The sequence below is a fragment of the Zymoseptoria tritici genome, chromosome 1 (assembly GCF_000219625.1).
Source record: "Zymoseptoria tritici IPO323 chromosome 1, whole genome shotgun sequence".
Taxonomy (NCBI): Eukaryota; Fungi; Ascomycota; class Dothideomycetes; order Mycosphaerellales; family Mycosphaerellaceae; genus Zymoseptoria; species Zymoseptoria tritici.
Genome location: NC_018218.1, coordinates 2729952 through 2743621, shown reverse-complemented (window position 1 = coordinate 2743621; position 13670 = coordinate 2729952). Strand labels below are relative to the sequence as shown.

General features: G+C 54.9%; 4 protein-coding genes across 4 annotated transcripts; 2 read left to right on the top strand and 2 right to left on the bottom strand.

Annotated features, from left to right (window-relative positions):
* Positions 1–419: 419 nt before the first annotated feature.
* Positions 420–2669, top strand: MYCGRDRAFT_102416 (uncharacterized protein; the record flags this gene model as incomplete). The annotated part of the gene is made up of 2 exons (XM_003857335.1): positions 420–1706; positions 1759–2669. 2 exons carry the CDS (start codon positions 713–715, stop codon positions 2205–2207), a joined length of 1443 nt encoding a protein of 480 aa, XP_003857383.1.
* A 968-nt stretch (positions 2670–3637) lies between these two features.
* Positions 3638–4711, top strand: MYCGRDRAFT_53034 (uncharacterized protein; the record flags this gene model as incomplete). Its single annotated transcript, XM_003857336.1, has 3 exons — positions 3638–4000; positions 4097–4270; positions 4329–4711. Coding segments are annotated over 3 exons (918 nt in total), but the record flags the coding sequence as incomplete, so codon positions are not given.
* A 375-nt stretch (positions 4712–5086) lies between these two features.
* Positions 5087–7869, bottom strand: MYCGRDRAFT_98483 (uncharacterized protein; the record flags this gene model as incomplete). Its single annotated transcript, XM_003856231.1, has 1 exon — positions 5087–7869. The coding sequence occupies one exon, from the start codon at positions 7784–7786 to the stop codon at positions 5087–5089; it is 2700 nt and encodes an 899-aa protein (XP_003856279.1).
* A 350-nt stretch (positions 7870–8219) lies between these two features.
* Positions 8220–9934, bottom strand: MYCGRDRAFT_107198 (uncharacterized protein; the record flags this gene model as incomplete). The annotated part of the gene is made up of 1 exon (XM_003856230.1): positions 8220–9934. One exon carries the CDS (start codon positions 9932–9934, stop codon positions 8660–8662), a length of 1275 nt encoding a protein of 424 aa, XP_003856278.1.
* Between the last annotated feature and the right edge of the window lie 3736 nt (positions 9935–13670).

Below are 13670 nucleotides of genomic sequence, written 5' to 3'. Positions count from 1 at the left end.
ACCGACCACGCCAAGCGGGAGGACGACGCATCACGCAGCCTCCTACACTCATGACACCGGAGATGGTCGTAGAGGGATGTGTGAGAACCGTGTGGAACAGCAGTCATCCTGGAGAGACAGTCGTAGACAGTCGTAGACAGCTATAACACGTCTGGATATACCACGGTAATGAACATGTCCAACTCCCGTCATGCGTGGGTTCGACTTTTTCCGTGGTGGTTGCGCGTCCAGTGGTCTCGCCCAGGGTCATCATGTTCGAAGTTGGACCGAGCTGAACGCGCAAACCTCTCGACGCTTGCGTACCCCTGGTGGTCCAAGCTTTCCCGGCTCTCTGCCTCGCCCTCATTCATCTCACTCACACCCGCCGGCAGCGACTGATTCGAGCCTTTCTCTCCTACGGCACTCCCAGTCTCGCCCACGAGAGTCCCCGACGACTGCATATTCGACAATCCGACCACTGCAGCGCGGGATCCTCGTCGACGGCACACTCTCTTTTGGCCACAGCCTCCCAACAATTCGATCGGCAAAGGAAGGAAAAAGCAGGGCTGTGCTCGGACGAAGTGGCTGAGCGACGCACCTGGTGAGCCGACGTTCGACTTCCAGACGGTCGTCTTGTCTACGCTCTCCTTCGAGACATCCACCGCCGTTGCGCTCTCCATTTCGACAAGGACTGCGAAACCGTATACACCGACACCTCGTCGCACCCGCCAGCATGGCCGACAACAATCTCAACCGAGTCCCGCGCCGAAAGCCCGTCCCCTCGTCGCAGCCACTTTCTGAAGACTGGGCCAAGGACTTGACCGTGCAGTTCCGCCGTACACTCTCCACGAAGCGCATGAACGAATTGAGCAGTCGACCGGGCTCCATTCGACGTTCGTCCTCGCGCGCGACACCCTCGCTCGTCGTCGTCCCTCAGACTCCTCCTCGATCATCACATCGCGACGCAACACCGCAATTACCAACACGAGACGCTCCTCCTGCGCCCTCACAACACGATGCACCCACGCGACCAGCCTCACCACCACCAGCATACTCATCGCTCAAGAACATTCCCACATTAATCACCCCTCCAACCGACCAAAAATCACTGCGATTTCGAAGCATGCTCATGTCCTTGTCGAACACACCACTGAAATGGGAGAACCCAGGACTGTTAGACGAGGCGCTCGGCGTCATCCCTCTCCAGCGCATATACGACGAAGCGCAAGAAGAGTCGGATCTGTTCGAAGCCGAAGCACAATCACTAGGACCAAAGACCAAGGCCGCTTGGGGATACCAGGATTGCGTCATCCGCGCATTGATGAAGTGGTTCAAGAATGACTTTTTCCAATGGGTCAACAACCCGAAGTGCTCGCTGTGTCGGGCACCAACAGTAGCTACTGGCATGGTCGCACCGATCCCAGACGAGTCTGCCCGCGGTGCGAATCGAGTCGAACTATACCAGTGCAGCAACGCCCAATGCCAGTCTTTCGAGCGATTCCCACGATACAACGACGCATTCGTGTTGTTGCAGACACGGAGAGGACGTGTGGGAGAGTGGGCCAACTGCTTCAGCATGCTGTGCCGAGCGGTCGGCAGCCGCGTGCGCTGGGTATGGAACGCCGAAGATCACGTTTGGACAGAGGTGTGGAGCGCTCACCGCGAGCGCTGGGTGCATGTCGATGTCTGCGAAGAGGCATGGGATGCACCCTTGCTTTACACTCGTGGTATGTTCACTGTCTATTCTCGTCGCATACCCATCCACTAACGTCAAACCAGGCTGGGGTAAGAAGATGTCGTACTGCATCGCCTTTTCCGCAGACGGCTGCCAGGATGTAACCCGCCGCTACGTTCGCAGTCCGAACGAGAACGGTGCGCCCCGCAACAGAGCTGCCGAAGGAGTCCTCGCGCACATCCTCTCCGAGATCAAAGCCCTCCGCCGCCGTGACATGGATAAGATGGAGCGCTTCCGACTGGTGAAAGAAGACATGCAAGAGGAAGAGTACCTCCGCTCTCTCATCATCGAGGCCATCGCTTTCAATGTCAGCCGAATCATCCCTGGAAGTGGAAGCGAGAAGGGCGGCGATTCTCGGCAACAAAATGTTGGGAGTGATGTCGATGCGCAGAAAGCTGCAGAGGCGAGACTACAGCTGGAGCGCGCGAGGGCCCGGGATCCGAGGACGCAGAATCAACATCAGCATCAGCCACGGGATCAGCATCAGCATTGAGCCGTGGCGAGCCTTACTACCTTTTTAATCCGGATCCTCTGGCTGACCGGGAACCTCATCTTTATTCACATACATCCACGTTTTATATATCCTTATCGATTAGCCAGCATCCAGGAGCTGGATTGCGGGTTTTCTTTTGTTCATCTCACAACAATGCATGCGCGGAGTCTAGGATGCACTCTGCAGGAGGGAGCAAAGGGCGCTTCCTCCATTGGTAAAAGGAGGGTTTGATCATGGGCTATTGCCTGTGGAGAGCATGGAGTTCTCACGGTGGCGCAGTGGAGCGAAATATGAAGCGACACGACCTCCCCCAGAGCATGAGGGAACGGCGCTCACTTGTTTGGAATGCGGAATGGATCTTTTTGATCTTCCTTGGACACGATTGCAAATACGATGGAGAGGAGATAGCTTTCACTTCCGTTCAGAGCATCGATACCATTGTACTACTACTATCACTTTTTGGTCAGCCATCGCTTCTTTCGACGCATCGCATCTTGGTGACAATCCCTCGAGGCTTTACTTTACAGTCCGCTGCCAACATGTTGGCTATATTAGGATGACAAAGGCAGCGCTGGCACCCACCTTCATCGGCCCAGAATCTCACGCGGTCTCGTGCGCGGCAAAAGGGCCCGCTATTTTTGGAATGCCACGGTTTGAGGCTCAAAAGGATGACACTTGATCGGCGGTGGGGTGGGTTTCATGGTCCAATTGATGGGAAGAGTGATGCGAGTGCACCCGTTTGCACTGCCAACGAAGACATTCGATGCGAAGATGCATTGAACGCTTGAATATCGGCTTATCGTAGCTCAGTGCTATCGACTATAACCACGCGGCTGTGACACTTGGCAGCGTGAGCCAGATTGTCGAGACGGATTTAGGTGTTTCACTGTGAGTCTGGCGTGTGGAGGCAGGATTCGTGGCATTGCGTAAGGCTGGTTGCAGATCCTCTTGTGAGATGGGGGCGACGAGGCTGAGGCGTTGCTGTCTTTGGTGAGCAAATATGAGGTCTGCTGTCGAAAACACATGCGTACCAACGATTGTGGCCGAGCGACATTCATCGCATCGAAAGCATTGAGTTTCTCCGTACAGCCCAAGACTCAAGATCTCTGCGCCCGGGGGTGTTGTCACGTTGTTGGTGGAGGCCGCAGGGATTGTTCGTCAGCCCCCAGCCACGATGCCACTGCAATGATGAATAGGCACTTTGCTCCGCCCGCACAACACTCATCCATGCGCGTGTCCAGCGGTGATGTACATCTTTTCTTATATTCCCAGGTACAGTAACAAACAACCTCCTTTTCTCGTTCCTCCATCTCTCTTTGTTCTGCCTATCTCTACATCGAAATCACCATTCCTACCTCGCCTCTCCATTCCCACGATCAACCGTCTGTCGCTTCCGATCGCATTCACAGTACCGCAACCGCAACGACACCATGGGCAAAGCCGGCAGAGCAGCATGCATTCTCACGCCAATGCTCCTCACGCTGGCCTCCCTCATCTGCCTCCTACTTGTCCAGTTAGGTGGCATCAACAAGTCCAACGACACGCTGAATAGCATGTCGTTCTTCACGGCCAATCTCACCAACTTTACGTCAACCTCGATCTCCGGTGACAGCACGCTCGCATTGGCTTTGCAACAAGTCCAAGACACCGGCTCCGTCGCAGACATCTACCAAATCCACCTGTGGAATTACTGCACGGCCAACTCCTCCGCCGATGGAGACACCGACATGGACAAGTGCTCGAAGCGGAAACAGAACTTCGTCTTCGATCCGGTGAAAGTGTGGGGATTGGAGGTCGCCAATGCGACGAAAGACTCATCGGGCTCGGCTTCCGATAACGCGATCCAGGCGGCGATCCACAATGTCGCGGACAACATCAATGATTACGAGGAGAAGATCTTGGGCAAGAGCGGCAAGGAGGCCCTACACGCATATCGCACGGTTGCGAAGTGGATGTTCATTGCATACCAAGTCGCATTCTGGACAACGCTTGCGACTCTCGTGGTTGGCATATTCGCTGTGTTCAGTCGCATAGGATCTCTGTGCACCTGGATTCTCGCATTGGTACGTTCCCTCCATCCGCTTTCCGACTTCGACTCACCCAGCTAATATCACCTCCTAGATCTCAACCCTCTTCACCTTCATCGCAGTCCTCATGTCCACGATCCTCTTCTCCGTCCTCGTGCCCGCTCTGAACAAAGTCCTCGACGACTACGGCATCAAGCTCTCTCTCTCCACACCTCAACTAACCGTCGTCTGGCTCGCCGTAGCCTTTTCCCTCGCCGGCTCCCTCTTCTGGCTCTTCTCCATCTGCTGCTGTTCCGGACGCAGCAACCCTCACCACCGTAGCAACAAAGGCGGACTATGGAACGCCGAGCCGAAAGGCCAAGGGTACGGTGTTGCCGACCAGCAGCACCATGCGGCCTGGGCTGGTGAGAGGAGGAGTCGTGGATTGCAGGTTGAGAAGACGGGTGGGGATTATGAGAGGGTTACGAGTCCGTATGCGGGACATGGTGGAGAGGAGTCGGTGCCCTTGAATGACTATGCGCAGCCGACGTCGTATTCGTCGGGCGGACTGGGTGGAAACAGGCATTATGCGCAGCAGGTCGGGTCAGAGCCTTATCGTCATGCTTGAGAGCGATGATGAAGGAGTGGGTCGCTTGTCTAGCGGCGAGGTCTAGATTGACCTTTGGGATGCATAGCGACGGCGTTTTATCTGGGTTGGAGTGGCAAGCGATTGATAGAAAGGCACACGGTGCCGTGATGACGACCGAGGGCATGTACTGCATATGATGATACTACGACAGATCAAATATCCAATACCAAGTGGGACTTTTGTGCAATATGCTGAATTCATACTTTCCTTCGTTCATACATAGACTACTTCGTCTCTTCGGCCTCCCATAACGGCCTCTCTACCAACACCACCTCGACTGCCTTCTCTCCATCTTCAGCCTCCTCGACATCGGCAAGCGGCACCATGCCTAAGATATACCGGTACTTGAACGTGACCCACCATTTCCTTTCCGCCTTGCCTCCCTCGGCCGTCACCAACTGCTGCGAGTCCTCTCCTCCACTCTCCATCCTCATCAATCTCAGCCTCGTCTCACCTTCTTCGTCGTCCTCCATGTCCTCCTCGACCTTCTCAGCTCGCCCATCCAGCAAAACGTCCTCACTCTTCGCACCATCAATTCTCCTCACAGCGCTAGGCATTCCTTCTCGGTATATCTCTGGCATCTTGGGTCCCGCTCCACTCGTTCCTTTCAATTTCTTCCCAACAGGCAGAATCATCCGTCCTTCACTCATCCTCCTCCTCTTTGCTCCACCAACCAGAGGTGCCAGATCGCCGCCCACGTTCAACATGCACACCCATGAGCTGCCGTAGACCCAGACTCGTTCACGTTTCCTCTCTGCGCCGGCGGGACTCACGTCCCACACGACGCCCATAGCCCGGTCTTTGAGCTTTGTGAAGTCCTCGGGGAGGACCGAGGTGGGGTTTGCGCGACTCCAGTCCGTCAATTTTCCGGCCAGAACGTCGAGCTCATACATTTCATGGGTTGAAGTCAGGATCCAGAGGTGGTGTGGCCCGGGAGGGAGAGCGCGAGAGCGAGCGTGAGGGTTGTGACGAGTCGAGTGGACGCCAGGATTGCCGTTGACGTGCACGGGATCTGTGGTCGGAGACGGACGGAAGGAGAGGACGAGGGGGAAAGAGGGGAGTTGAGGTAGGAGATGGGCGGAAGGGTTGGCTGCCCAGTGCTGGCCGTAGAAAGTGTAATCCTCTTCATCGTCGTCGGAGCTGTCGTCGTCTTCTGAAGAGGCGGCGGGGTCAGGATTCGCGGATTTGTTCGGGATAATGTCCACAGCGGGCGCGGTGAGGTCTTCGTGGCCTTCGAGGACCCAAGAGTCGAGATAGCCGGCGAGATCGGCTGTCACCAACACGGCGCTGTCGGTTGAGAAGCTGATTCGGCAGACTGTGCGCTCGTACTGCTTGAAGCCACTTTGCAGAGAATCTGAGCGAGATTGGCGTTCCAGCTCGACCAGCTTGTTCAAAATCTGAATCTGTCTTGGTTTGCCGGGAATAGATTCGATGCGAGCGACTTGCACCTCATTGTCAGGCGTGACAGCAGCAAGCCATTTACCATCCGGTGAGAATTGCACGAGTCGTGCTCCTAAAGATCCCATATCATCCGGAACCTCCAGCTTGCGAATTGCAAGAGCATCTGCATCTGACCGCTTCCGAAGTTGGAAGATCTTGACCTCCGTGTCGGTGCACGCAGCGAGCAATTTGCCGTCGTCGGAGATGGCAACGCTAGAGATGCTTTGATGCACGTCCAATTGCAGCTGTGCGACCAACTTCCGCGGTGCATGCTGCTCTGGCGAGAGCTCAACAGACTGACGACGAGCGATCCTCCAGATGCTAATGGTCTTGTTCCACCAACTAACCAGCAGTCTCGCCTGACGAGCGCTGCTCACCGGAGATTGTTGTGGCAGACTGTTCAAACTGCAGCCTTGCTCCTTTCCATATTCGCGGAGTGGGGTCACCACAGCAGTCTTGTCACTCCCTCCAGTCACGACCACGCTCATGCCCTTGCCATCAAACGCAGTCATCGTCTTGACCTCACCACCGTGAATCTTTCGATGATGGCTCTTAGCCCATGCTTGACGTCCTGTGGGGTTGGTCGTGTGCCGCAAAACTGTAATCCTCCCGTCCAAGCTCCCTTTGAAAATGGTCTTTCCGTCCGCGCTGGTCACAAGGTCCAGAGCCTCTGACTTGTTTCCACCAACTCGTTGCGTCAGAGAATATGATCGGCCGCTCCAGAAGAGGACATCGCCGTTCGAGTCCCCAGATATAATGTCACCATTCGGCAAGCATTTCACCTGCCACACCATGCTGTTTTTCGGAGCACCAGGAATGCCAACGCCAACGCTCATCGTCCTGATAATCGCACCATTCTGAGCGTTCAAAACCTTGATACTGCTGTCGTCGAAGCCAGCAATCACTCGCTCACGAGTCTGATATGCGATGCTCAGACACTTGGGTTTCCGGCTGGACACGCGAGCGAGGAAGCGCTTGAATTGAAGATCCCCATCCTCCGTGGAGAGCAAGACAATCGCACCATCGATCGTGCCAGCGACCAAGTCCGGAGATCGTTGAGGTGAGCTACCATCAGACCCATGAGGCTGCGCGGCAAAACACCAGACTTGGGTGAAGTTGCCGGTCGACTTCCTTTTCGGCGCACCCACAGCCAGATCCCACTCTGTGACAGTCGGCGAAGTCGCAATACTGAACAGGCGATATTGTCCCAACAGAACGTTTCCTTCCCCATCCCTCTCGTCCGCTTCACGAGTCCATAGCAGTCCGTCTACCGAATTCTCATCCCCCGAAAGCACCGTCTCTTGAACCCATTTCCCTTGCTGAGGATTCCAAATCTCAATGTCGCCATTCTGGCGTCCGAGGGCGAGTTTCAGCGGCGGCTGCGGTATTCCTTTGGGTAAATCGACATCGCTGGATCGAGAAAAGGCGACGGCGTTGACGCCTGGTGTCGGGTATGGCACGAAACGTGATCGGTGGATATCCATAGAGTCGCAGGTCAGCCCATCGCAGGCCAGGACATGGTGGTGAAGGGTAATGAGTTGCTTGAGAGCTATCTCCAAAGAGCTTCACAATCGACGGTTCTCCAAAAATTTCGGTCGACGGCTAAACTCTCGCTCCGAAGAGGTTAAGCTTTCGCTTAAACCTTGAGGCCCTGAGAAAGACGGAGTGATCTCCGTCTTCTTGCATAGGGGCTTGTCGTCCAACCTCGTCATTGTCCATTGTGGCACGGCCAGGGATCATATTCGAGACTCATGCACGACTGTATGTTTTTGCGACGAGCCACATCATGTGCGTCTATCTGCACGATCATCTGAAAGTGAAACGGAGATGCTGCCGATGTTATCAACATTTGTATTGGGGGTATCTCCACTGTCGCTCGAGCAAATATCAAAACGACAGGACTCGAAAGTCCATTCCGCACAGTGCCATCGCTGATTTCCATCCGAGCGAATGTGCTTTGTTTTGTTCTCTTTCCATTCTTCTTGACGGTCCATTCCCGATTCCATTCTGATATCCCATTCGATAAAATATGCTTGTGCTTTTTTGGGCCGTCTTCTTCACACCCCCACATAAAGTGTCTCTCCCCTCTCTCTCTTCCTCTCGATACACATCTCGCAGGATTTTCCTGCCTTCACACGCTCTGATGTCCGAATCTCGAGCTCCGCGAGGCATGCTCCGGCATATAACAAAGAAAGAAAATAAAAGAAAATGCAACGCTTGCTGAATGCTGTAACGAAGAAAATGCCTCGCCGCTCGTACATTGTTGTTACAATGGAGCCGCCGGGAGGGCAAACAAGGTGATTCGCGGCATGCAATGAAGCAGCCGCGGCGTAGTATGATGCCGCAGTCCACTGCCGCTATTGGACGAACCGTGGCTGAGGCATGTAATGTTGTGGAACAGATGAGTAGGTGTTCATCCCGTTGTGGTCACCACTTGACGGCGGCGTTGGATCACACTGAGCGGTATGCTGCAGCATGTGTTGAGGTCCGCCGTAGCTCATGTTGCTCATGACCATCTTGTCAGGTGTGATGGGCGGCGTCAGCATGCCGACGTATCCTGTCGTGAAGCCCGCTTTCTGCGGCGTCTGCGGCGTGAGATATGTGGCAGCGGGTGGGTTGGTGTCGACTTCCATCGCATTCACGTCATTCGCAGGTGCCTGCGATACGCTCTTGTTGAGCATCGCTTGATGCCGGAGGAAGATGTCGATGGTGGTCGATGCCGATGAGAACTGAGGCGACGCGTACTTTCGGAGTAGTGCCTGAGAAGGGTGGCCGAGATGGTTGGACAGGTTGAGGACTACCTGTGCATCGTAGTGTGCGGACCAGTCACCGTAGCAAGACTGCTGTCGGCCGAGAATGCAGCGAGCAAGTGCCAGGCATGACCGTGCCATGACGGACGGCCTCACAGGAATGAAGTCTTTGTGGTACAAAGCCAGCTCGGAAATGTACCATGACATGTGCTCGAGCTCGGGATCGCACGCCACTTCAGTCAAGGCCAACTGAAGGAAGCTGGTGACGGTCGGGTGACCGACGATCCAGTTCAGAGTCTGCAGAACGTGCCATTCCATCTGCGTGAACATATCGTCATCGTACAGAGAGCAGCACATTGACTTCAGCTCGCGAATGGTCGGTACTCGCTCTTTGCGATCGCCGTACTTGGCAGCGATGAGAAGAGCAGCACATCCCACGAGCTGGTAGTGACGCTTGTAGACAACTCTTCTCGAGCAGTATCGATCGAGCAGGTTGACGGCGAGGTGAAGAGTCTCCGGTAGTAATTGAAAGGCGTGATGAGCTTCGAGGAGAAAATCCAACAAGTAAGGCCTCATGAACCACTGAATCTCGGTCTGGATTTCGATGGATTGAATATCAGGCATCGTCTCGGCTTCCATGTGTTCCATGTGATCGAGAATGTCTTCTTGGTACTCTTCAGCAGTGGCACGAGATAATTGCTCGCCAAAGGCCTTTTGCCGTAGCTTGGCCATGTTGCGAGCCCGTTCACGGTCAGCAGCTGCACGTGCGTACATGCCATCATCGTCGTCGTGGCTCTCCACAAAGTATGAGTCGCAGTATCCGAAGGCCGGGAAAGTCCTGGGCGCCTGTATCGGCTGTGGTTGTTGATGTTGGTAAGCCATGTTGAGAGTGGGTCCAGATCCAGGATCGATGAATTGCTTCGGTTCGGGTGGATTGATGTGAGGTAGTGAGCGAATGCTTCAGACTGGCGGAGAGTATTAAAATAGCGTGGTTCCGGGTGGGATGTTGTTTGTCGTAATGATCGTGATTAGTTGGTTGTTTGACCGAAAGGAGTGGACAGTCTTGAACAGTAGCCTTGACCAATTCTGGTTCAGGGAGGGTGTTATAGACAAATCGCCGAAAGGCGCCTGGAACCTGTTAGCTCGTTCGCGTGCCGTCATCGCAATGGGTCGATGTAAGGACCCAGTGCATACCTTGAGAATTAAATTACAGTGATGTACTAGAACAGGCGAGGGTGTGAACGTGCGCGTCTCCTTTCAGAACGAACGGTCTCCTTGCAAGCCACGGCGAAGAAGCCGGTTGGCAGACGTAGGCTCCAGATTGTTCTCGGTCGTCTAGAAGTGCCTTGGAAGCGAGCAGAGAACGAGCTAACGCCTCCACTACGATTGGACAGAATCCCGGCGGGCCGTGAAAGATTCTGGGGAATGTTCAGCGAATGTACGATCCAAGGCAAGGGAGCTCTATGGTCGAGCTTCAAGATCGGAAGTGTTCGACAACGTACCGAGATGGTTCAACGAACCGGAGTGACGCGAGTTGTTGGACAGGGTGAGATGCTGATGGTCGGCCGCGTTGAACACTGTCAGATTGGTCAGTCTATGAAGGTGATCACCAGCACGAGCGGTGCAGAGAGGGATTCCAAGGAGTGGATTCCGATCACTCGTGGCGTTGCAGAGAATTTCGTGAGGAATTGGCCAGGGAGATCGAGCCGGGCGAGGAATGCATTGCCCATCCAACTTCCTTGGGGACCAGCATTTGATGCCAAAGTATGTAGAACGCTCAGACACGTGGCCGATGCCAGCAATGCGTGCAGAATCGTGCCGTGAGCCCGTGATGGCTTGTTGTAATCTTCCTCGTGTGGATAGGGGATGCGAAGTGTGCAGCAGGGAAAGCCGGTGAGATGTTCCTTCAAGTGGAGCATACTCATCAAACTTTGTGATGTCCAAGCTGTGCCTTTCCTTCCCAGAAATGCAGCCTCGCCGGCATGCAGGTCGCGGTCCGGGTTCTCGGTTTCGTGGAGTGTAGAATGATGAGTGAGGCAGGCAGGCACGGGGGTCCTTCCACTGTTCCTCCTTTTTGGCCGGTTCCTCCTTTTTGGCCGGTTGAACTTGTCGTCTGGAATTCTCCTCTTTGACCACGAATAGGGATGCTCTTACCTTTCAGACTCCACACAGAGGAGTGATGATGCTGTTCGTGAGAGTGAGGCACGAGACGATGCTAGTCGGTCGATGGTGATGATGAGAATTTCGGCGGTGCTCGGCGGAGATGAGGGCGATCGGATGGGGAGGTAGGTAGAGGCGGTCGGAGGTGTCGTCGAGGAGCTCTGCGGTCAACGAAGAGGAGAGGTCGACGTTATGATGATGGAGAAGGGAGAGGTCGAGGTCGAGGGTGACCAAGCGTGGTTCCGTGGTGCAAGACTCTTCGGGTGGTCACCGTTAGGGAAGACGGCAAGGAGAGGGCCGGGGCAAGGATCCAGTGGAGCTCTGGAAGATATGGCACCCTGTTCAATGCTCCATTGCGGACGGTTGGAGGGGGGGGAAATAGGAACAAGAGAACCAGCGAAGAGGAAGTCCGGCTGAGAAAGCGAGACGAGCACTTCATTCAGGCTTCACAAACGCGAGAGCCAACCAGCCAAGCCAAGGAAGCGGACAGGGCAGGGATCCACTCCAGGGAATTAAGTTCAGAAACATCCTGGACCCGCGCTGGCTGCCAGCCAGATAGATCCTTGGACACGACGGCGCTAAGGCTGGGTTATAACCATCGATGGAGGAAACGCTGTGCGCTCTCAGGTACCGCGTACCGTACCGCACCGCACCCAGGCTGTACCTGAGACCAGAATCAGATACGTACCCAGCTCGATGAATGGAAATCCAATGGGATACCACAGCGTCCTCCTCCATTCAACAAGGAGTCGAGGCAGGTTGACGAAACGACAGAGACATCCACCTCGGATGCCTGCTGTATGTACGTACTGTGCTGTATCATTCTTTCCGTCGGACAAGGCGAGACACCGGGAGGATGATCAATACCTGCACTGGTATCATGAGAGATGCTACGCAGCTCCTGCAGATCAGTCCCGTCGCCGTCCGTGGCTGGCTGCCGCTGCACCTCCTCTCTCTCATCATCACCATGTCGCATCATCAGATTCACATCACGGCAGCACACATACAGTATCACTCTCATTACAGCACCGCGTATCGGTTCCCAAGAATCGTTCGAATTCCCAATTTGAGATGTAATTGATCATTCTACACGTCCTACGGGTAGTAATCCCACAGACCCATCTTTAGTAATACCACTACCGGTAAGACATTGGCACGGCTCCATACCACTACTGTGGCCGCCATTTGCCCTCGCGTGGGCCGCGTCGTCCGAGCTTTCGCAGGCTCGCCTCTCACATCTCGTACTCCCCTCCCTCACGCCAGAACGCGTGAGGTGAGATGATGAAATCAATGCTAGTACAAGTGACCGGTGGTCAACGCCCAGCTGGCACCGTGTCCAGGCCCCGCTTGCTTGTCGTATGCAGCTAGATGCCATGGAGCTAGCCCCCGGACGAGCTGACGGCCAGTCATTTTCACTTGGGCTACCTGCTCCATCCCGGCTACTGCAGACTCTCGCTACCGTCGGTCGCCTGTGGACGAGCCTCTGTCGAGTCTGTCCTGATTCTGGCACCGCTTCGAGATCACTCTACTGCAAGAAACAGCCTCTCGACGTCAGCCGCCGCGTGCATCTCCGACGCGTCCAGTATACCGTTTCGCCCCGACCTTTTGCAGCCAGTGTAATACATTGAAACCTTGATGCATTCGCAAGGCATCGTACCCATATCGCAGGTCCTCGAAGCGTCTTTTGGTTTAAAATTAGATGACAAGCTCTTTGAGCGCCAATGCTAGGATGAGGTGCTTTCGGTTTCGGACGCCCGCTTCGCATTCGGGCGCTGGTCATTATTCATTCACTTCTTACCACTTCCAGCTAGTCGGCCGAAGAACTACCTACTCTGTTCTCAAGATCTACACAGGAGTGCACCTACCGTACACACCAGTCGCCCTTCCATTTGGTGCACACGCGCCCAAATTTGTGGCAGCTCATATCCTCCGTCGTTGCACAGTTGTTTGCTTCATCTGCACATCAATGTTCCAGTCTTCGAGAGCGGCACGATACGTACAGTAGTGCGTACACTGCCTTCTCTCCCCGATGTCCCTGCGGCACGCACTGCAGAAGCCGCCCGTCACACTTCAGCTGTAGCACCTGGACCGTGAACAGCTCGGCGGGTCATGCCATCGGCTGTTCGGCGTGTACAGACGCGAGGGTGAAACGCAAATTCTCTGCCATCGTCAAAGCCGGCAGTGCTGCAGCGTCATCGTCCTCCAGCGTCACGCTGCTTTCTCCTTGCGCCGTCTGTCCACTCGGACGTATCCAGTGTGAAATTGTCTCCATAATGCCGTGGCAACGCCGCTGCGGCGAGCAGCGAATTGACCGAGATGAGGCTTGAGGGTACCTAGGCAAGTGCTGTAGCCTGTGAGACGGTCAACGTAGATTTTCATTGCTCCATCTTGATCACGCTACGACACGACTAAGAGTTCCGGGCAAATCTTCGAGACGCGCTTGGAGTCGCGTGGCTAT